Raw genomic sequence first — 23,739 nt, 5'->3', positions numbered from 1 at the left:
ATAATAACAGAAGAGCTAAGAACAGTCTGACTTCTAGTGCAACCACAACAATGGACAATCCCTTAGACATCTTTCACCTGGGGTTCAAGGTGAAGGGTAAAGGAAGAGATGTGAGCTGGGAGAGGGATGTCCACACAGGCCCCAATTAAAGCTTTAAATGACAGGGAGGTAAATGGAGTGATTGTCCTTTTGGTCTCCCATCTGGATGTGAAATGCAGGAACAGCTGTGATGAAGCAGCACACAGCAAGGTCTTTAGATCCAGTGTATTTCTCTTAGTAGAGGTAAGTGCTCTCTTAGACTCGCTGAATTTCAAACAGCTTCACATCTGTGTCATACCAGATAGGGGGATCCACGTTCCTAGGAGAGAAAGACAAGATCTACTTTACTCTCTGTGGCTGGGTACATGGAATTCAAATCTTGCAGCCAGGATTACAGGAGCTGGCTACACAGAATGCCTTCAGCTTTGCAAAAAAGAATATCACTGGTTGAGACAGCGGCCCTTAAATGGATGACAATATCTATAAGATTCCACAAAGGCAGAGCTTTACATTAAATCGTCACACCATCCCCTCTAAGTTGCAGCAGGGAATAGAAAATCCACAAAACCCCGATCAATCATTATTCCCAGACCAACTTCCTTCACATCTTCCACTCAACTTCTGGACCTAATTCACCCTATTCCTTGCTAGAGGAAAAGCATCTTTCTGTCCTCTAAACAAGAGATAATCTTGAGCTGGCCAAGTGTCTGCAATTCTCTCTAGAAAGCCTGGAGAAGATTGAGTCAGACTGCATCCAGATGGCATACCTCAAATAAATCACACCCCACATGTAGGTCCGGAACCACATGGCAGTGCCTGAGTTAGCCTGATACTTGCGAATGAGGATGGGGTGAGGGACTGGCAGCAGCCCCACCAGCGTGCCATGCTGCAAGAACTTGAGGATCTCTGACTCATCTGTGAGACCCCTGTAAACAGACAGAACAGGAATATAATTGGCACGTCCCACAGAAGCCACAGAACTGCCACAGCACAAAGTATCAGTCTAAAGAAACACACACTGTCAGACCATGGCTATCAAAAACAAACATCCTCTCCACTGACTAAGGAGCTGAGAATGCATCAGAGAAACAAGAAGTCTGACTAACAAATTAACACCTCAGCCAACGCTGCAAGGCTTTCAATTATACTTTACAAGGAAAGTACTTACTTGTCAATGCAGATCTTCTCCACCTGAGGGACCAGTACCTGTAGCAGCCGCATGATGGTCTGCAGAGGAAGCTTTGACTTCCAAGACATCACCTGTGAGCAGCAAAGCCCACAGAGAAATCAGTGCACTGCATGAGTAGTTTTCCTAATGTACCTCCACTGTTTCTACAACAAATTATGTTTACAAAAATCCTAAAGGTGATGGATGAGCTGAGCATAAATCCTGGAGCAATAGAATTCAGAGCCGCTGAGTGAAACTACTGGGGCGTCGGTTTAACAGATAAAACAAAATACTTCTTTGCAGCTGATCATACACTTCTGAAGCTTTGACCAAAAGTTGAAGACCCTCCCAAAGAAATGTGTTACTCAGAGGAAGTCTTTGCTCTGGAAAAAGGGAAGGTAAATTAAAAAAACAAAAAACAAAAACAACAGAGAAGGAGAGAAGAGGTTTTTTTTGTGGGTGGAGCAGAAGTAATTTCTGTCACAACTCTTTCTTGTTATTTATTTCATCTGTTCAGATTTCCTTACCCAGTCAGGCGTTGGGGTCCACAGCCCACTGGAGGACGCACTGGAGAGACGCCTTCGATCCCGCTGGGGATGTGACACTTCCTATCAACAAACATTATTCAAAAAGATAACCAAGTCACACGCTGGAGCAAGAAGTAGAACTCACTGTCTGCTGAACCAATTTTTCCAGAGCACTGCTGGACAAGACAAATCAGTCTGTCCCCAGAACAGATCAAACCCAAAAGCCTCCACTTATTGAAAATATTTGCTTTGACGCAGTGAACTTCTCAGACCTCTGTACACTGAGGTACCCCTCTGCACTTCTCAGTGCCCTTCTTGGTACATTCTAAAGAGTGTTACTACAAGGGTGGGCTCTCAGCAACTCCAAAACACAGCCTCTCAAGGAACAATACTCTCATGCCCCAAAAAGGAACACCACTGAGTGACCTCCCAAAGGCTCGCCAAAAGTTCACAACTCATTAATGTTTTCTTCTCTCCATCATCCCAGTTTCATTTCTCTTGGATAAGAGACATCACTACCACCATGACTCTCAAGGTCAGCCAAGGAAACATCCCAATATTCATGATGGAACAGAATGAAAGCCCTTTAAAAATCACTATCAATCTCTGCACAATGTAAACACGGACAGGCTTTTCCCTTTGCTATACAGCTTGACCGTTCATTACCACCATCTGCACCTGACTTTTCTACTAAACAAACAGGATCAGCAATTCCTTCCAGCAGCTGCTCTACACCTCCACACTTGGCGTCACAAGGACGTCACTGCACACTCATTCACATCACCTCTGCAGCCAGAAACAGCAGCTCTGGGGCAGAGCTGTGCTGCAATCCACTGGAAGCTAACAGCGCTCTGCAACTGGGGAACAGCTCAAACCAGCTGCTGGACACGTAATGACCCATGATTCTGTTTAAGAGGCTGCTGGAAGAAGAAAACCCTTCTCCTTCAAGTTCTCAGTAAAAAACTCCCTTAATGACAGCATTAACTGCACGCTTAAAGACATCTTGCTGACCATGGTCCTTCAAGTAGCATCAGGGAAGGCCAAGAGGGATAACTAAAATGGATTCCAGGCTATTCAAGAATACTGTTCATTCCAGTTTATTCAAAGACTAGATGGCAATATTATTTTGCAACGTCTGCAGACGAAGCCTTACTGTTTGGCTTCTGCACCCTGTCCCCATCAAGATTCTAAAGATAGAATTCATAAAAGCATAAAAACCTTTATCTCCTTCAGATCACTCTACCCTCTTCCTCTTTTCACATGTCTCCCACAGCCTTACCTCCATCCCAGCTGTCACCCAAAGGCTTACAGCCAGCTGATATATTTAGGAGAGGTGACATGGAATTACAATGAAATGTGAGGGCGCTTCAACATTTCACAAGAAACATTTGAAATGTTTATGGCTGATAAGGGAATTACATTGCAACAGATGAAAAAAGGAACTTAAGTCAGCCATAAAAATGAGGATCCTAAAATTCATCCAATGTCTCTTATTAGTTCATTTAACTCAGTAAGTTGGAGTCAGGACAGAACACAAAAAGACAACATCGTTCAGACAGTCCAAAACACCACAATCCCTTGAGACAGCTGCAGGCAACCAGAGGCGCCATTCGAGCAGGGATGTTTCTCCCAGCAGCACATCCCACACCCACTGCTTCACTGCCCTTCACCTCCCGTCTGCTTTATGGCACCACAGCAAACATTCAGACACACAAAGAGCAGTGCTGTAGTCAGGAAGGGCAACTATCCCTGGGACCACAGATCTACACACACAGACACACAAGCAAACTCAGCAGGGAGGACCAGGACACAAAGGTGCTCCCCTAAAATGCCTAAATAGGCAGCGCCTGCCCTCACCCCACTCCAGGGCTCCCCATCGCTCGCAGCAGAGGGCAGGTTACCCTCTGGCAGAGGCTGTGAAGACTCAGGCTCCAGCGAACGCATGGTCCCATCCTCCGACACCTGTGACTTCTCCGTGAGCTTGTCAATCCCTGCGTTCAAAACACAAAAAGCTCAGAAGTGCAAGTGAGCTAAATATGCCTTTCTCTGCCCTACCAAGCACAGAAACTCCATGCATCGGCTGTAATCTGAAATGCTCTCCTTTCAACAAGAGCAGCAAGATGCAGGCTTGATCTCATCGCCCCAGAGGAGTTCACCTGCCCCTGGGAAAAGACTCCTTGATGCAACAGGGACATAAGTTCACATGAATACTGTTAAATTGAAGCAAGAAGTCAAAATTATGAGAAAAGGTCATGTAGACACTAAATCTGAGACAGCATTTTACTTTGACCTCAGCTTGGATAAACCGACCTAAAACTGAGACTGAAAGGCAGTAAGTCATTCACAGACGTAAACTCTTAATCTCTTCCCACACCCAGTGAAAGGGTGAGTCCTCTGTACCTTGCAGCGAAAACAAACTTTTCTCCTGTTACAAAGATAAACCAGTGCTGACCTGGAGTAGCCACCAAACTTGTCTTCAGTGTCCCCGGCTCAGCGGGGGCAGCAGGACGTGACCCCTCCATGGAGGCTCCGTCCTGGGAGTTGGTGCGAGAAATCGGCTCCGGGGATTTCTTCTTGCGCTGCAGACCTTTCTGGATGGACTGCGAGTCCGTGGGTAAGTTGGCCAGCTGGTGAAACACATTCCGCTTGCGGATAACAGCGTACACCAAATTAGAGTTCCCTGGGGATTACAGTCACAAAATGAGCAGAGAAACTCCAACAGCTCTGCCAACACAGCCCACCTCGCTGGCAACACAAAGCCTGGCTGTTGAGACCTAGCAAGCTCACAAAGGCAATGGCACAAGGAAGAAAGAGCAGAGTTCTGTAAACTTCTATCCATTATAAACCATAAGAATATCAAGTTAAATCTTGCCTAGGCTGGAAGGTTGACAAGAAACTGGTTAGAGAGTGATATTCAAACATGTGAGAAAGAAAATGACACTTTAAGTCACATAATACCTGTTCTGGAGGAAAAGATTCAACATTTTCCACTTTCAATAAGAAGCTCACAAAGCGAGTCAGGGGAGGAGAAACAGGAGAGTCAGAAGGCCCCAAATCGCGTAAGCTCTACAGTAGCTGAGAATGAAGCCATCATTCAAACTGCAGTATAAAATACAGTCACAAAGGCTGTTTCAGGATCTGGAATCCACCACTTGCCAGTGTTCCAGCAGGTAAGAAGAGTGACTCCTCTTGATGTGGTTTTAAAGCAAAACATCAAATTTGAGAAGGGAGAAGTAAGAGCTTCTAGCAGGCTCAGGGACCTCACTCTCATTTCCTGGAGCAAAACCACTGTCATGCCTTCAGGGGGGAAAGGATAAGGCACTTCCTGGAGAGGCAGTAAGTGCTAGAATTTTCTTTGGATGGAACTGTTTGGCCTTCAGCTCCAGAAGTCTGACAGAGCAGAACTGACAATACTGTCAAACACATAAGGAGATGGAAGTTGTTTTGCTCCCTCAACTACTTTGTTGAGCAACACGAGCAGTTTCACAGCAGCATCCAGCCAGTTAGTGTTAGAGCCTCATGCGCTCCCTTCCCTTTCTCCTTCCCCTCTGTCCATCTCATTCTATGGACTGTTAAGGCTGAGGTTATGCTGACAAATTGCTGCCACCTCATTTTGCCCTGCCCCAGCCCTGGTTACCTACTAACCCAACTTCTTGATCCCAGACAAGTCTCCATGTGGTTGGTTGCTACGTTTCTTCCCCATTCTCATTAATTTGGACTTTTTCTGAATTTGCATATAATGTTCTCTTGGACTAAAGTAGCGTAAACCCACTGAATATAGAAATTTCTTACCATCAAATTGGTACTGAATTATGTTGTTGAAAACTTCCAGCAGGAAGAAAACGAGATGGTGGTTCTGGACAGCAGAGAACAAGAACCAGGTGGTGGAGAAAGCCTCCAGGAGATGCAGTAACTTGTTAGCAGCCACCATGGAAAGGGACTTCAGGTACGGAGACACTATGGAAGGCAAACATGAAAATTAGAGACAGAACCAGGGACCCACACAAAAACACCATTTAAAACATCACTTTTGCCATCTCCTCAACCTGCACTTCTGGGAAAGCTTCACGAAATGGCTGAGCCTAACAGGGTTCTACAGAAACGTTTCCAAAAATAAAAGACTCTAAACAGCTATATGGACTAACAAAAGAAAATGTTTCTGCCTTCAGAATTTCTCGTGGGGTTTTACACCAGTAATACACCAGGGCTTACATCCCTTCTGAAAATCTTGCACAGAGCCACCTGAACATCTGTAAAATCCAAGGGAAGACAGCGTCACTGTGGGGATGTGGCACTCCCTGCTGGAGAAGAACAGCACTGCCAACGCTGTCAGCGGGCTGGTAGGAAAATGCCTCTCTGTCACCCCGGAGTGGCGCCAGGAACCCTGCTGTCATCCTGTCCCACCTGCCGGAGCCCAGGCAATAAACCTGAAGACAGGTCTGATCTGCAGCAGGCACATCTAGCACGGGATAGAAACGGTCAGCTTACACCAGTGGTCACCAACACTGGTGAACGTTGACTGGCACAGGTAGGAATGCAGGCAGACAGAGCAAGAGCAGCTGACCCTTCTGTGGGTTGCTACTCCATGCAGTAGTGCTTACCGTTCACAATGATGGTGAGCAGGCAGTCAAAGAGAGGCTGCAGACGCTGATGCCCACTAGTTATGATCTTGTGAAAGACCTACAAGCAGGGAAAAGAGTTCTTGAGCAAGGCAGAACCTTACTGAAAGCACCCTCTCAACCAAAACCAATGCCACCCCCACACTAATCGCTTCCTGACACCATTCCTTCCTAGGCAGGGCCTTGCATACTCCACAATTACACAGGTGGAGAAGGCTGCTCTCACTGCAGACTCGTGCTCCAAGAGCACAAGCTTTTATTTACAAGGAATCCTTTGGGGATATGATTACTGCTCCACAATACTGCAAACAGAAACTGACTGAGCTGTTCCAAAATGCAGCCAGCCCAGGACAACAGTAAGTTACCAGGAAGTGAGAACTATTTTCACCTCCAGTGGATTTTTGGCTCTGAACCTGAATGATAGCTGCTTGACATACCAAGGAGCTAATGACCATGTCTGATTTTAGTGCAAACTTCCAACTCCAGTGTTTGTTCTGTATTTCTTAACTACACGCTTAGAGGCATGGAAATATTCAGCTGCCCCGCAACCCAGTCCAGACATTTCCACTTTTGGCCTTCCCACCTCTAGCAGGCAGATACAGAGTACACAGCATAATGAAAACACAGATGATCTAAAGCTAGTGAAATGTAATAGCAAAACATGTAGCATTGAGAACAGTTCTGGTAGGTGGATTCTTCCTCCTCCCTCTAGTGGTAATCTCCTTTAGAAAGTTTAATCAAAAGCTGCTGAGAAATTCCTCCCTGACAAATAAGCACCAACATGCCAGAAGAATACTGCACAAGACCATTACTGCAAAATGCACAGCTGTGTGTTGGCAGTACTGGGGCCCTCATCACTACCGACTGCAAGATGAATGAAACCCAAAGCTGTGGGCTGAGCTTGGTAAGGACATTGTTGTCCTCATTCTGTCAAACGCGCTCCATGCAACTGCGGTTACTTGGGACGGAGCCAGCAACACAGTCAGATTTCCTGCCTTCAACTCTGCTAGAGATCATCCATCCACCCCACTGCACCAGACCCAGAGTCCTTTAAACACCAGTTCAGCTCCATCCCAGACCTCGCTCTTTGAGATCTGCACGACACGTGCCCCCTCCTGACACATCACCTCAGCTTAACAGAGGATGATGAACCACCAGTGTTTGCATACACCCCACACGCTTTCCAGCTCAGTGGAAGAGTAACCTATGAAGGATCAGTAACAAGGATAAAGATGGAAAGAAAAGAGCTCCTAGAGCTATACTCACTATGATGAGCAGATCCGCATGAGTCCCTGTGAAGACAGGGATGTCCATAGGCACTCGTACAGAATACGGCTTGTTCAGTCGCACCCCAAAGTTACGCTCCCCACTGAGAAGCAGGAGGATAAACACCCCGATGTGCATCAACCCCACTCGTGCTGCAGAAAAACAGAACAAACAAACATGAAAAACAAAACCAAAAAACTATCACACTGGTGCCAAAGGACTGCTGAAAACAGGAGGGCAGTGAGGAGCAAGGAGAAACACAACGGGACTGAAAGAGAAAACAGACACCAGAGTATCTTCATAAGGAACATCCCACACACAGCTCCTTCAGTTGCCAGTACCCATGTCTGCCTCACGCCTGTATGGAGCCAGTACAACACAAAGCCTCAGGTAGATTATGCTCCTTGTTATGTTCTTGATGTAAATTACTGTAGCAGGAAATATCTGACTTCTGGCAGTCCAGCATGGTGTTATGACTAATTTAAATCAAAGGCAAGAGAAAATTGCTCATTTTTTCCTCCTCTTCTTAGGATCAGGGAGGCAGCTTTTGACATAGGAACTCAAAAAGCATTAGCACATGCTAAGGATGTCCCTTCCATGCGCTGTGCTATAGACATGCCCTGATTTCAAGTCCATTACAAACACACATCTAACTGAACTACTCCCCCTCATGCTTGCAGAAGGCATGTAACATGCCCTTAAGCAGCAATCTCAGTGGTAGACAGGAAGCATCTTATAGCTCAACTGATAGGCACAGATCATCCCAAATAACGAAAATAACCAACTTACACTGGTCTGCTCTGGCATCATTGAGAAAATACAAGATTGGGACAAGGATATCCAGAACATCACTGCTCTTCAGCACAAAGAAGAGGAATTTCTGGGAAGAAAAGATTTCAGGCAACCTTAAGAACATCTGGTTTTATCCACCATCCAGAGGGCTCAGGCCAGGTAGCATCAAGCTAGCCAGTCTCTGACTCGCATCATAAAGGCTGAGATATGCACAAACACTATCTCCATTATCTGTAGTTATTTTAATAATTGCTCCTGCACTTGGCTTCAAGCAGTGACCTTCAGAGCTGCAGCTCCTCTCACCAGCTCTCCCTGGAGCCCAGACCACCAGTCCCAGCCCACCACAGAAGCAGTGCTGCTGGCAGGAGTATCACAGTCAGTGCTCGCTACCTGCCCCAGGACCTCCCGCCAGAGCTCCGTCCAGCCAGAGCCGCACCAGGCTCTGGGGATCAAGCAAGGAGGGATAAAGCTCAACAAGCAGCTCCATACCTTGTTGAAGTCACAGAGTTTCCAGAAGAGAACAAGAAGTTCCTGATGGAATTGGATCTTCTTGGCAGAGTTTGGCAGGTAGGTCTGGACCAGCGGGTTTGATAACAAACGGGCCACTCCTTTCAGGATGAACTGGAAATCCTGCCAACAGACCGGGAAAGAGACTGCGGTGGGCCTGGGGCCAGCTGTGCCAGCATGAAGTCAGACAGGAAGTAGTTCAGGACTGGAGCACCTTACCTCCTCTCGATGTATTCTTGAGAGGTAATTCACAAATAGATTGTCTGGTCCTGGAGGCTGTGTTCAAAGACAATGAATGAAATGCTTATGGAATTGCAAGACTTAGTCAGGGGCCAAGTGTAACCGGCAGCTCTAGGGGCTCACATCCCTCATTTAAGCTTTGCTCTCTGAATGATCCGGTTCTAAACGCTAGGAGACAGAGCACTTCCAGAATCAGTAAACTCAGGGAATTTTTACTTAAGTGTTCCTGATTTAAGTCAGTGACCAAAACCTTCTGGTTTGGTCGCCCATTGTCACTTAGTGTCCTACAGGAAAGGAAGAGGACTGGACCAGAGACAGCAGTCTAAGGAAAGGAACATTGCTACACCCTACAGATTATCCCTGCATTCAGTAAAGGCTGGTATAAGAGGGTCACAGCATTCAGGAAAGCAGCAAATACCCAGGGTCACTCACATCCACATCATCCATGGCCGTGCCAGTCGTTGTGCCATCCACTGTGGGACTTGAACTGGTGGAGCTGTCGTAGTCCAAAGTGACAATCAGCACCTGGGCTGCCTCCTCCACCAGGGGCTCACGGTAGTCAGAGAAAAGCAGATGATTGTAAGGAATCCCATAACCCACCGGATCGTAGGCACAGACGACATTCAGGAGCGAGGTGAAGAGGGGGAGTGCATGTCTGGGCAGGAGAAAACATTCTCAGAAGGCCAAAGCAGGAAGCAAATGGTGCTGCCTTGGGGAGAGACAGGCATCCCTTCCCAGGATTTTGGGATCATAACAAAAGACGAGCACGTTCTCTATCCACCCAATTCTAATCTATGGCAGTGACCAGTGATTAAGCAGCACAGGAACAAGAGCTGACACTCATCTCCCACTGGTTATCTGGACTAGAGCTAAAAAGAAAAGGAGGTTAAAAAAAAAAGACCACGTGGCCTCCCAGAGAAATCCCATGCAACAATATGAAAAGAGAGACAGGATCTTAAAGCTCTCCATACTCATGAAGACCAAACTGTGTGGCCCCTGACGAGCACCTCAAAGTCCCAGAGGAGACGATGTCACCAGAGGGCAGCATTCACCTGCCACCACCACCACAGCGACTCAGTGAAGTGCCACACCACCATTCCCACCAGGGAACAGGATCTACAGCAGGGGAATGCATCTGCCTGTCCCACGTGACAAGGACCACCCCCATATCAAATTTCAGCGATCACCTCGCTCAGTTTTGCCCTTTGCTGATGAGGAAGGTTTATCACTAAGCAGAGATGCTAATGGAGATGTGAGGAGGACATGCTACCTCCAATAGCTAGGGGCTGTTGTCCAAGTCCTACGGCCACCCATTACCAATGTACTCCTTTGGAAACATTTCAGTCTATTTCTCCTTCTAGCACTCAGCTTTACACCCTCACCTGTTCTCAGTAGAGCAGAAAAACTGCACCCAGGGGTTGGTGTTGCTGCTGTCTGAAGAAGGAGGAAGATACATGGCCTCAGAAAAGCAAGTCAGCAGCAGCTTAAGCAGCTCTGTCCTGAAAGAAGGGAAGAAGAGGCCAAGTCCTGGACTGAAGCACAGGAGGTACAATCACCACAGCAACATATAAGAAAAGCTCAGTCCCATCTAAGAAGTACTTCCCATAGAAAGCTGAGTCCATTTCATCAGCAGCATTTCATTCATAAGCACCGATCATTCTGACCGTTTCTGTCACAGACACTTCAACTCCCCATGTCATACAACAAAAAGCTACTCAAAACACAACCAGTTTTCTCTTTGCTGCCTGAGATGATGGATTGGAAAGGGGCAAGGGCCCTGCAGAAGTCACAAGTGCCTCAAGAAGCAAGGAGAGCCCATCTCCACAGACACCCCCAATCTCCTGACCCAGCATCTCTCCATTCCATTTGCAAACCCTCTTACCTATTCAAGTCATGAATGTAGTTAGGCTGTGGAGAGTGAGCGAAGCCCACTCCTGCCTCCCAGATGTACTCACAGCTGTCAATGGAGTGGATATCTTCTGCAGTGTCCTATGGAGAGAAACAGGAGGTCAGAGCACAGGCAAGTGCAAGAGTTGACAGTGGTTACAGATACCCAAGGCAGTTCAGCTCCATGTCAACAGGAGGAGAAAACCAGCAGAGATGCTGAAGTTGCACGCATCAGCCTCACTCAGACAGCACCTACCCAGGCACTGGACACCACGCAGAACAAGGTTTTTCCTCCAGCATGCCAAGGCACAGTGCTAGCCACTAAAATTGGCACCCAGCACCAAAAGATCCAGGATATGTTTTGTTCTAATTATGGGATATATCGCCACCTCCTCTCTTTTCCTCCACATCTCGTGAAACACAGCGCAGGTCAGGGTTTTCCCTTTGCATATCAAGAGCATCACATGGAGATACAGTACCCACTCAACACCTCCACCTTATCTCAGAAGGCATCATGCTGATTTTACACACATAACATGGTGCAAAGGCAAGAGAAGCAGCAAATTACCTCTAACTTACACTAAAAGTGCATGATGCTGTGACTTGCTTCTCCAGTGGGTAAAACAAGAAGATAACTGCAAGTATGTTCCCTCTTCCAGTAAGAACCCTCACAGCCCCTTGCCAGCTACCAGCACAACTCCCAAACTCATGCTTTGCAGCCTGAGGAGGCAGACCATGGCAGCCTGTCCTTCTCTGTCATGGCCAGTTGAGCTTAGGTTGAAGCAGCCTTGTGGAGACAAGAAGCCATTGCAAACCACACGCTGACCCTCAAGAAATGACTGGAAGCAAGGGCCCAGATGAATATAATATACTTGCATCTTTACTTAAGTTTAATTAAGCAAATTCTGCCACCAACCTTTTTTCCTCCCTCTAGCTGGGGAAAGCAGACCAGAAGACAGTTTTTAATTGCTCTGAATTCCTGCTGCATAACTTTCCTCCCTCCCACAGTGGTAATGATCTCACTGAGGGCAACCAAAATGCACTTAGCACGCCAGCCACAACTCCCACAAAATCAGTATGCTGACAGCAACTACTGCTAACACAGAACCAACTGCAGCCTCCTTGACAGTCCTTGCTTTTCCTGCCTCTCTACTCAGCTCCTACACAGGTTGGAGCTCACCCACCATCAGGTTCCTCATCCAGCTCCTCAGAACAACTCTTAGTAAGACTGAAGCACCTAAGATCTCCCTCCACAATCAAACTGACAGCGAGAGGAACAAGATGCTAAAGGTCCCCACTCTACTGGAAACAATAGGAGAGCAGATGTTTGCCAGCATGACCACATTTTCCTGACAGGCAAGCCGTAGTGCAGGGAAAAACACTAGTCTCCCCAGCTGACATTCACCCAGCTATCCCAGAACACCTGTTTTAGGAGACACAGGCACCACCCGCTGAACACGAAATGCTGATCAGTGTCAGTCACCGTGCGTTCAGGCCCAGTGACTCCATGTTTTCCTGCCTGAAGATTTGTAAGGAAGCTGCTGGGGTCTTCCAGAGTCCCCCGTCACGCAGCTAATCTATCTCTGTGCAGATAACCTCATGATTCAACTCACCACCGTGCTTCTCCGGTGGCTTTGCACAGTGAAATCGGGACAGAAGAGCAAATCTGCAACAGCAAGGAGCAATGACTCAGCCAGCGGCCGGGCATTTTCATCATCTTCATCTCCCTAAATGTGAGAATTGTAAGAGAGTATTGTTAGCACAGGCTTAGCAAAGATCATACATTAACACTATTAAACAGCAAGAGAAGATGCACTCTCCGTGAATACACAATAAGTTACAGAGGAACTAGAGGGAGAAACATGCAAAACCCACTCAGGAGAGGCAAGAAATTCCCCCCTGGAGAGCGATGCCTATATAGGAACAAGGTCTTTAACATGACCAAACAGTGGATAAAGTACTCCAGCCTACAGCTCTTAAGGAAATAGAACAGCAGCACTGCACACTGCCACGTGGAGATGCATTGCTTACGGAGGAGGAAAGAAAGGAATCACTACAGAGAACAGTGTTTTACAGGAAATGAAGAAGGCAATTTGCACAGTGCACAGAGACAGCAATAGGAGGAAGGCAGGCAGCAGTGTTAACAGTGTAAAACCGCTCAAAGTCCTGCATGGGCTGCCCAGAACTGGAAGCCACAGAAGGAGAGGTGGTGCGCAGCTCAGCAAGGAGCCACCTCAGCCTGCCATGGCAGAGCAAGCACGACGGCAGAGGGATTTTGTTGTCTCCAGCATTCAAAGCAATTACTTTAATCATGAATGGCTACTTCTCTGCAACCATTGCCACAGGAAACCCTGCCAGATCCTGCCTGTCAAAGAGCATCCTGGCTAGCACACCTTTTCACCACACAGGTGCTGCAGGGAAAGACAGGGAGTGGCAATGGCAGGAGCTCATCCATCTCTGCCAGCCTGCACATGACACACAGCGCTGCAGTCACAGCAGGCAGCTACCCAAGATAACAGTCTTGTGACTCTGACATCTGCCTCAGCAACTGCAGGGAAGACACCATCAGACAGATCCCGGATGTAAGAAGCCCAGGGAGGACAGATGAAGCCATCAGGCAGCAAAGATGCTTCTGCCAAGGCTAGAGTTAAGGTCCAAGGGGACTTCTCAATCAAGAATGATCTTTGCTAACAAAGTCTCAGCTGCCAGAAAAAGTCCCCACAGGCTCTATGAACCACAGCATCCAAAAAATGGGAGACACAGGAGCCAATAGTTCTCAAAACAACAGGGAAGGCACACAGTCTTCCAGCAATCTCTTGAAAGATTTGTGTCTTTTTAAAAAAAACTGTCACACATCCTGATCCTAAGCACAACATAACCCTAACAGTCCCAGTCTAATCCCAGAAACCTGCTTAGAATCACAGAATCACCAAGGTTGGAAAAGACCTGTAAGATGATCCAGTCTACCTACCATCAAAATCCCCCCACTCAACCACGTCCCTCAGTACAACATCTCAACGTTTCTCGAACCCTCCAGGGATGGTGACTCCCCCACTCCCGGGCAGCCCATTCCAGCACCTGAGCACTCCCTCACAGAAGTATTTCCTAACATCCAACCTGAACCTGGCACAATGTGAGGCCGTTCCCTCGTTCCCTCCCGTCCTACCACTGCTACGTGGGAGAAGAGGCTGAATCCCACCTCACCACAACCTCCCTGCAGGCACTTGTACAGTGCGATAAGGTCACCCCCGAACCTCCTCCTCTCCACACTAAACGATCCCAGCTCCCTCAGCCACTGCTCATAATGCCCGTGCTCCAGACCCTTTCTGGACTGCATCCACCCACACCCATCCCTCAGCCTTTACAGGAGGGTCCCGTGCTCCAGGACCTGTGCAACTCATCACTGCATCATGGGGCAGGCTAAGGATAACCACAGAGATACGTACTAACTGTCTGAGCATACCATCATCCTCTTCAGTTCCAAGGCAGAAATCAGCTTTCAGTCAGCAAAGCAGCTGATTAGACATGACCCCACCCTTCCCATGTTCTTGGGGCTTTATTCATCATCCCTTGCCAGCAAGCTCAGCTGCTTCCTCCTGACACTCAGCCTGTAGGAACAGCAGCTTCCAGCAGGGGAGGTAAGAGCTTTATTAGTTTATTTCAAACTAAAGGTCGAGCTCACTGTAGTACTACGTTTCTCGCAGGCCTATATGCAGGGAATATGGGGAGAGAGATTTTATTTTGCTGAGATGCAGTAAGGGAAGAGTGGTCCCAACACGCTCCAGGTTGGAAAGGGCTTAACAGCACCCAGTGTGCGCCCGCAAAGCTACCTGGCAGGGCCTAGAGAACAGGGAAGTGCAGAAAGACTCAAGGGAATTCCTTCACAAAAGCAAGCTCTTTACAGCTAAAGAGCCTAAAGGCAACTATATCAGAAAACAAAACACTCCTCTCCCCAGTAACAGAAGTGAGAAAAGAGGCAGTGGCCTTAAGTTGCACCAAGGGAGGTTCAGGTTGGATACTAGGAAAAATTTCTTCTCAGAAAGAGCAGTGATGCTGTGGCACAGCTGCTGCAAGGAGGGGGGGTCACCACTGCTGGGTGGTGCTCAGAACCTTGGAGATGTGGCACTGAGGGACACGGCCAGTGGATGTGGTGGGGATGGGCTGACAGTTGGACTAGGTGATCTTAAAGGTCTTTTCCAACCTTAATGATTCCGAATGAGACTGAATGATGGGACAATGTGAACCGCAACAGCTCCTCTGGCATCCAGCAGGCATGATGCATCAGGAGGGCTGCACTGGGCTGGATCACCTTGGGATGACCTCACTGCTCTCAGGCAGAGGAACTCTCTCCTCCAGCTGCTGAACAAGGTGGAAGAGCAGTTGTAACAGGCAGCCTTGCTGGCTCAGGGCATCAGACACCAGGTGCTTCTTCCCAAAGCAGCAGGACCTAGCAACTCCACAGTCAATACTCTCCAGCACTCAGCCTCTGCAGGGATCAGAGGTGGACAATCACCCTCCCAATCACACAGATCACACAGCAGTGCTGTTAGCAAAAGCTTTCTTTTCCCCTTGAAGTGGCCTCGGGCAAAACAGATTAGAGGTAACAGGCAGAGATAGCACCAGGTTTGTACTGTACCAACCACTGCCGATTTCCTATAAACCTCCTCCAAAACACTGCAGTACACGTAACATTCAGGGGAAAACACGTATTTCAGCACAGTCACGCTGACCTGCAGATTCAGAAACTTCCAGGAAAGCACTCTTCATGCATAAAACAGTAGCTGCCAAGAGAGAAAGCAGGTAAACATGTATTTCTAGCCTACCTCAGCTATGCTTTCAACCGTATTCCTCTTACTTGCAGAACACGCTAAAGCATTTTATCCTGATCCTTTTCACACTGATTTCAATTCACACTTTCCATGCTGGAAAAGCCATCCCTCACATACCAGCTCTCTCCTACAGATACACACCCAAGTGAAATCTTCAGATGACACAGCAACCTGTGCTGAGCAGAGCAGCTGAGAGGGGAAGAATACCAAGAACCAAAGAAAAGAAACTGACTCAGAAGATGCCACCTAGTTTCTGCATAAACAGAAATAACAACCAGTGCAGCTGTCCTCAAATGCTCCCTTGCTTCCTCCCGCTCACCCTCCAGAAAGGAGAATAAGTGCCAAGAGACAGACCCCTCCTCGGCCAGCCCCAGGGACAGTTGACCAGAAGAAACCTCTCCAGTCTGGGTCCTCAAAGATGTAAGGCAGGATACGAGTGAGGAGCCGGCTGCAGTTCAAGACGATTTGTCTCTCCTTCTCTGTGTGGCAGCCGCTCTCTGCTCCCTGCACCAACTTCTCCACAGCCTGCAGGAAACAAAAGGCAGGTAGCATTAGCATCGACATGAGCAGAACCACACAGCTCTGACCTGCTGGTGACACCTTCACATAGATTTATAAGCACTGCTTGGAATCCATCTTCCCTGAGTTCAATAATACAGCCTCCATTGCTGTTTGAAACACTGGGGTAAACAATCTTAGCCAGACCTTCTTCAACTTCTTCTGTTCCAGCACAAGAGATCTGACATGTTATGTAACCCACACAGCACATGTTGCATGGATAGAGAACCACAGCACCTGTGGGCTCCCTCCAGCGCTGGAAGCAGAAATAGTACTAAGGGTTCACCATGCAGCTTTTTAATTCCCAGGGTCGTATTCTCCACTTAGTTTCATAGCAGACTGTCTGGGTCACTGACTCTGCTAGCTTGCGTCACTGCCTTAATGGGCATGTAAATGCTGTCTGTACACTCAGCCCATCCACGCACAACTCCATGACTGCACGTAAATATTTTTCCAGGCACATTTATGACCCTGCACAGCAGGGATGTAGGCTGAGTCTCCAGCCATGACTGCAGATGGCATCTCAGCCACGTTGCTCTGCTCTCACAAACACACAGGGCTGCTAGGTCCAATGTCACACCATGCTTGGCAAAGGTCAGGGCCTTCAGACCAGCAAAAGTCTGCAGGCTGCTCTGACCACAACATCTTACAATCTACAGCTCCCAGATATGCAGCGCTGCAGAGATCAGGTCTCCCAACACAACCAATTCCACCAGGGAGAACAGCCCACATTTTAGCCTCATTTTTTATAGAAAGAAGACACAGAGCCAAAGGAATTACTTGTCAGTTTAGATCGCCCCAACTCTTCTTAATTCAGAAGCTCCTGCTTGTCAGAAGCTAGGAGACAGCACAGGGGAAGAATTGTGGTAAACTGAGAGGCAAGACAGAGTTATCACTGGGGGCAGACAGGAACAAGCAAGTGCAGTATGTAGTGCAAGGAGACAATAGGGCACCAATCCCCACTGGGAGCCACAGGACTCAGTGAAGGGACACCTCCTTCCAGCACAGCACTGAGGATAATGCCATCCTTACCTTATAACACAGAGTCGCCAAGTTGGAAGGCGATTCCTCTCTCACTGCTCGGATCTCTGCGGCTGGTACAAGGGCAAAGACATCCTGCACTGAAGTGGCTGTGTCTGCCCAGAACTGGTCCCAGAAGGCATCATCTGTTGCCTCCACAGGCTGTGGAGAGACAGACAGAGCTACAGAGGCAGAACCACCATCCCATGAGTTCCAAACATCAGTGCAACTGGATCAGGGATGTGACCATCGCCGCAGAGAACAGAAGAGGACAAATAAAACAGCATCACTGATTTACATTCCAGATTTTTTAGTTACCAGAGCCAAGGCTTCTGGGACCTCCCAAAGAGACCATTCCCTCAGCACTGGGGGTAACAAGCAAGACATTTACGTGACCAAGCGCATCAGACTTGGACACTCCATGTCTTCCACAATCACAACACATGCAAGGCCTCAGCTTGGCTGCAAGCCGGGGCACATGTGCACAGTTCTTGATTAACACACATGGTCTGGGCTGCTGTCACGTGCAACACACACAACAGAATTACTTCTGCTGTAACCAAAGCCTTGGAGAAGCCATTGGGGATGTTCCATGTTAGGGCACAAACACAAAGAACTGACAGACCCACCTGAAAACACTCAATAGTGCAACTGAGTTGATCTTCCTGAACCAAACATTTACTGTTAATGGGACTCAGGGCAGGCAGCGTCAGCCACAGTCTTACCCTTAAAATGCCCTAATCGTGCAGTCGAAGTGGAAGGAGGAGGTCAAGACAAGCAATCCAACTAGGGTCACATCCATGGACTAAGTCTGTCCTCTCATACCTGGGAGCAGCCCTTGCTCCATGATCCAGCCTCTGCCCCACAGCAGCTCTGCAGCAAAGAGCAGCTCTTGTAGGTGATGATAATCAGCACTGTGCTGGGTCTATCACGTCGAATGGAAGAGGGGTAAAACCACAAATGCATGTTTAACTTGAATTATTCCCAGCTCCATGTAGTAGGCAGAAAGCATGTCTGCTTCTGAGCTGCGGTTCTTAACGCAGCCAAGATGCCACGCTGGAGAGAACAGCTCATTCACAGCTCTGATGCTGAGAAGCGTTGCATTTCTCCCCTGTATCTGAATGAGAAGAGACGGCATCACCTGAACCCACAGAAGGTGATGCGTCACCACCACCGGAGGGCAGCAAGCGAGAGGAGCCAGCAGGCGGCTGCCAGACTGGTGCAGCAGGTTCCTGCCCTCAGGCTCTCCTCCTACGTGCTCCTGTACCCGAGAGGCTCATGGCTCATCCCACTCCTTTCTGCCATGCAATGAATCAGCCTGAGCCACTCTCCACTCAAAACCAAATCCACAAGTTAAAGCATCTTCTCAAACACTGTTCTGATGCTGAAATCCACTTTATTTTATTACCTGGCCAATAAACCAAATTCCCACCAAGCCCCTTTTCAAGAAAGAGGCTTTTTCTAAGGGATCCAAGACAACTGCTCCTCAGAGGGATCTGCAGGACAGCCAAGTGCCTCCAGCCGACTTTCAGCAGAACTCAACTTCCTAAGCAAGCAAGAGAGCTGCACTACCTTGCAATCTGTGCACAAAAAGCCTAAATGGAGAGAGGAGAAAAGCTATTTGCAAGTCAGATCTCTAATTACGCTCCTCAAAAAGAGTCAGGTATTTGGAAACACGATCTGTATAACGCAGGAAACATCCTCCACTCCCTACATCCCCTTCCAAACTGGGCACCACAATCGCAGGGCTAATTGCCATGTGCACCTACTGGCTGCTTGCCACAGCCACTCCCACCGACAGCAGGGAGCAGCAATTGCTGCTAACAGAAGATCATGCATAAATAATGGCTTCACTCTAATCTAGAGGGGAAGAAGAAAACCATTTCCCTCCAACGTACACAGAACCATTCTCTGACCGTAGCTTCCTTGGAGGCTGAACACAGCACCGCTCTACAGCTGGTAGCATGACAGCTACGATGGATTAAACAACTCTGTCTCCAACGAGAATTACATGGAGATAGAGCAGCAATCACCCGAGCTGCAGTGTTGGATGCTGCAGCAGCAATGCCTGCCATCTTGGCAAGCAGGTTACGCTAAAACACCGTTTCGTTGCTTTTTAATAGCTGCATTAAGTCATCTCCCCATCCAACAGATGGCATCCCATGTACAATCCTAGGATTCAGTACTGACTCACCCGCATCCCTGCAGCCCCCCCAATCTAATTAACCGTCTGGCATTATAAAGCTACTTGATGCACATAATATTCATCTCCTCAAAACAACACGGGTGGACGTTTTAAAGCCGACTGTATTCTGCGTACAGCATTTCCAGAGATCTAAACATCCATCTCCTCGTGCTGAGCTCACCCAACAGCCTGCGCCCAGCACGCAGAAAAGGGAAGTACAGCGACCTGGAACAGCCTCATTCGCTGATCACCTGCTGCTTGAACCACGTCTGCACCAAAGGAAAGAACTGACTGCAGCACTGACTGCTGCTGTGAGCACAGCAGGCAGCATTAAGTGGATGTGATGTCTTACAGTGGACAAGGGAGATTTTTATTTTTGCCTTCAGTTCACCTCGACAAGGCTTAAAGCCCTCCCATTTGCACGCTGGCTACACAAAGGCAGAATCAGTCCTGCCGACACTTCCAGACTTCCCCAGATTTCCAGACTTCCCCAATAGTTATAAACTGGGGGTTTTGGATGCTTTAAAACGCGCCATCCACACATACTGCAACAATCAGAAAAGGAAGCCGTGTGAATTACAAGCACTCTGCCAGATACTGACCAGCCCTGAACAAGCAATCCTAAGCAAACAGGATACATCGTGGGAAGAAAGATCACAGCGCAGTGCTGACCACTTCCTACAAACAGGAAAAGGCCCAAAGCACCGCCTCCCCTGCTTGTTACTGTCCTCAGCCCAAAGCTGTTATCACCTCCACTTTCACATACAACTCCTCACTTTTCACATAACCCCTCACAAGCTCAGGCAGAGTGAGCATTTGCACCCTCCTCCCACCCAGGCGTTCTCTGCACTACCCCTGGACACCCAACACCTTCATATCCAGCACCCATTCCCAACTGCCCCTATTGGAGGACCATCCTCCAGTCCTCACTTCTTGCCACCATGCTGACCAGCCCAGACCTCGAGGCACGCGGGGTAGGGACTACCATTCTTCTGGGACTCGAAGCCCTAATTTCTGACCAGGCTTTTCCAGACAGGACTGTACAAACTCGGACAGTAACAGCAGCATGCTCCTTTCCACTCAAATGCGGCAGAATTTAGAGCGCGGCACCAGACTGAGCCCTAGGAGATCAGGCAGCCCTGCAGGGAGCATGAGGCAGTGCAGGTACCTCTGACCACCTGCTTGTGAGCCGCTGTGAAAAGCAAAGCCCGAGGTCAGATTTATTCAAAATGTTAATAAGTAGCAGGATTTCATTCTTGCTGCCAAGGACAGCAGCTCCACACTGCTCTCAGTGCAGAGTGATTTTTTTTTTTTTCATAGGATATTTGCGCCAGCAGGGTGGAAATCGAGGAGAGATCCCAAACAAGTCTTTTGCCAGGCCTCTGCTCACAGCAAAAGAAAATGTGATTTGTGGAGTCCTGGCATTGAAAGCCTAAGAGTCAGATATAGTTTTGGTTGTAAAACAATAACGTCACTTTTCGTCAACCCAGAAGACTTAGATAATTGAATACATTCAGAAATAGGTTACTCAGAAACTAATCTCTCTCTAAGCGTAATATTTACTTCTATCAGGCTCAAATTAACAGCACGTCATAATATTGCATTTGTGCATCAAGGAGAAAGAAAGAAATCATTTAATCCCCAACTAACTGGGAAAAGCAAGCACGTTTCCCTCAGCTTCAGCTCCATGCCCACCACCACAGCCCACACGTCCCTTCACCTGCCATGCAGGCAGCACTACTGGGGGTGAAGGAGAGCCCACACATCCCAAATGACAGGGCACACCTGTTTTACTGTGAAACTGATTAGGAATACTCTTATAGAAGTGGGCAACATACAGAAATACAGGCATCATGTAAAAAGCCTTCAAACCCCTTTTTCTGCCTGTGACCACTATCGTACATTTGTAGCATAAACAAATACCTTTCCTCTGGTACCTTTTTCATCACTGACATTGCTCCGAAATCACTCTGAAGTGATTTTTCTTTTTTAGTATTTTTACATCTTCAAAGTTTCTCTTTGGCAACCGAAAATCAGTTCCACCTTTTTTGCCCACCCTTGGCTTGACTTTCAAGATCCAGGCTCCACACGTGCTACAAGCACTGAAGCATTACGTTACTGACAATTTTGTTTGTTGCTTTTTGGTTTTTTTTAACGTTCATGTGGAACATTCATTTTAATCAATGAAAACTTATAGATTCAAGAAAAATTAATTGCCAACTCCAAACTTTCACCAGCGAGCAAAACTGCGTTCTGCTGGACCACTTCCTCCCCTCAAAAGCCTTCCCAAACGTGGCACAGCACATTACTTAGCTCCTGGTTTCATTTTACCCAAGATCTGACAAAAATCTGTTTGCCCAGTTACCCAATGAAAGACTTAAAAAACAAAACAAACAAACAGACGTTGCCGAGAAAGCAAAGTGCCTTTTAAGTTAATAGTCCCGAAGTGGGGATTTGACTCCGTCCATCGCTGCCGCTCGAATCCAGGTCCCCGCGCACCAGGCGGCTGCACGCCCGGCCGCGCACACCGGCCATGCGAACAACGGTGCCCTTCTGCGCTGTGTAAACATGGGAGCGCCAACAAACACCCCGCCCTTTTTCCACATGGCGCTCAGGCTCACGTAGACACAAAGACGCGAAATGAATCCGGACCAGAACGACACCGCTTCTCTTCCCTTTACCCAGGGCCCCTCAGAACCTTCCTTCGCGCACACGTCAACAAATGGGGGAGGGGAGCTCTGCCCTCGGCTGGCACCAGGAGGCACCGCCTCGCGCGGGCTGCGCTCCGCGGGCAGCAGGTGCGACGATCCGGCCGGTGAGCGCAGGCGCCGAGCAGCCGGCTTTCATCCGCCTCCCCCGGCCTCCTCGGTAAGCGCGTCCCCCGTAACAGAACGGCCCCGCAGATCCGACGGCACCCCGAAGCGTTCTGGCAACCAAAAAAGACTTGGAAGAATTCCTTCAGGTTAATTCCCCCGCTTCTCCGATTCCGTGACGTCCGCTCTGAAAAACCTGTCGTGACGCTCCCACAAACCCCGGTCCCGCAGACACAAGCGGCGAACGCAGCTTTACAGCGCGAAGCCCCTTCCAACCCTACCTTCTACCAGCCGCCCCGGCCCTCACTCCGACTTCTCGCAGACCCCCTCCCCTCGCCCTTCCTCTCTTTCTGCCCACACCCCGTTCCGACGTTATTCCCCGCCGTTGCCTCTACCTCCTCCACATCTCCGCCTTCGCACGGCTGCGGTTACGGCCCCTCGGCCGGAGGCGGCTCAGAGCAGCGCGGCCATAACGCCGACCGCCTCCCGCCGCGCTCCTCCACCGCAGCCTGCGGGAGAACAGCGTTATTCCACGGGCCGCGCGCGGAGACCGCTTCCGTGCGGAGAGCCGCCCCGGCAGCCCGGCTGGCAGCGTCCTTTCCAACCAGCGTCACCCGCAACGGGCGCACAAACGCCGAGCGGATCGCGCAGCGCGGTGACGGCACAGCCTGCCCCGCACAGCCCTCCGCCCCGCAGCACCGGGCCGCCGCGGGGCTCGGGCCCGCCAGCCCTCGGCCGCCTCAGGGAGGCTCCTGACATGGCGGTCCCCCCGCGACATGGCGGCCCTCACCTGTGTCTTGGTGGTGAGCTGGATCACGGCCTTCCTGAAGTTCAGCTTGGAGTCCGCGCTGCCCATAGTGCGGGCTAAGGCCCGGCACAACCTCACGCCGCCGCTCCGGCTCGGCCCGCCGCCTCCATCCGTCCGTCCCGCTGTCAAACCCTCGCGGATCGCGGCTCCGCCCCTCCCCGCCCCCCTCTCCCCCCCTCCCCGCGCTGCCGTCCCTTCGCTCCCTGCCCGCCCCTCCATCCCCAGCTCCTCTCCCTGCGTGCCGCTCTGCCGATTTTCCCTTCCTCCAAACCTCTCTCCCTGTCCCCGGCTCCCTCTGCCTTCTTACCCGCGTCCTTTTTCCACTCTCCACCCCCTTCCTTCAGCCCGCTCTCCTCCTCACCCATCACCCTCTGCCCATCCTTGTTCTCTTCTTCCCCCTGAAGTTCCCTACCTGAGCCGAGGACGTTCTGTAGCCCGTGGGCCGGAGGCGTTGCCCCGCACTGCTCACCGCTGCTTTTAC

At 49.2% G+C, this 23,739-nt stretch overlaps 1 protein-coding gene across 2 annotated transcripts; it reads right to left on the bottom strand.

Annotated features, from left to right (window-relative positions):
• Positions 1–294: 294 nt before the first annotated feature.
• Positions 295–23,306, bottom strand: HID1 (HID1 domain containing; the record flags this gene model as incomplete). 2 transcript variants are annotated; one of them, XM_079544496.1, is made up of 19 exons in its annotated part: positions 295–358; positions 807–965; positions 1,208–1,299; positions 1,735–1,815; positions 3,544–3,725; positions 4,187–4,414; positions 5,527–5,691; positions 6,336–6,414; positions 7,620–7,771; positions 8,409–8,499; positions 8,901–9,041; positions 9,138–9,194; positions 9,591–9,813; positions 10,541–10,657; positions 11,041–11,147; positions 12,659–12,772; positions 16,229–16,399; positions 17,465–17,614; positions 23,241–23,306. In XM_079544496.1, 19 exons carry the CDS (start codon positions 23,304–23,306, stop codon positions 295–297), a joined length of 2,439 nt encoding a protein of 812 aa, XP_079400622.1. The 2 variants fall into 2 exon arrangements, with proteins under 2 accessions (XP_079400622.1, XP_079400623.1); XM_079544497.1 differs by having other exon boundaries at positions 3,592–3,725.
• Positions 23,307–23,739: the final 433 nt, after the last annotated feature.

The sequence above is a fragment of the Tetrao urogallus genome (genome assembly GCF_951394365.1).
Source record: "Tetrao urogallus genome assembly, chromosome: 18".
Classification (NCBI taxonomy): Eukaryota; Metazoa; Chordata; class Aves; order Galliformes; family Phasianidae; genus Tetrao; species Tetrao urogallus.
The sequence above is the reverse complement of the archived record's forward strand: the minus strand, read 5'-3'. Positions and strand labels throughout refer to the sequence as shown.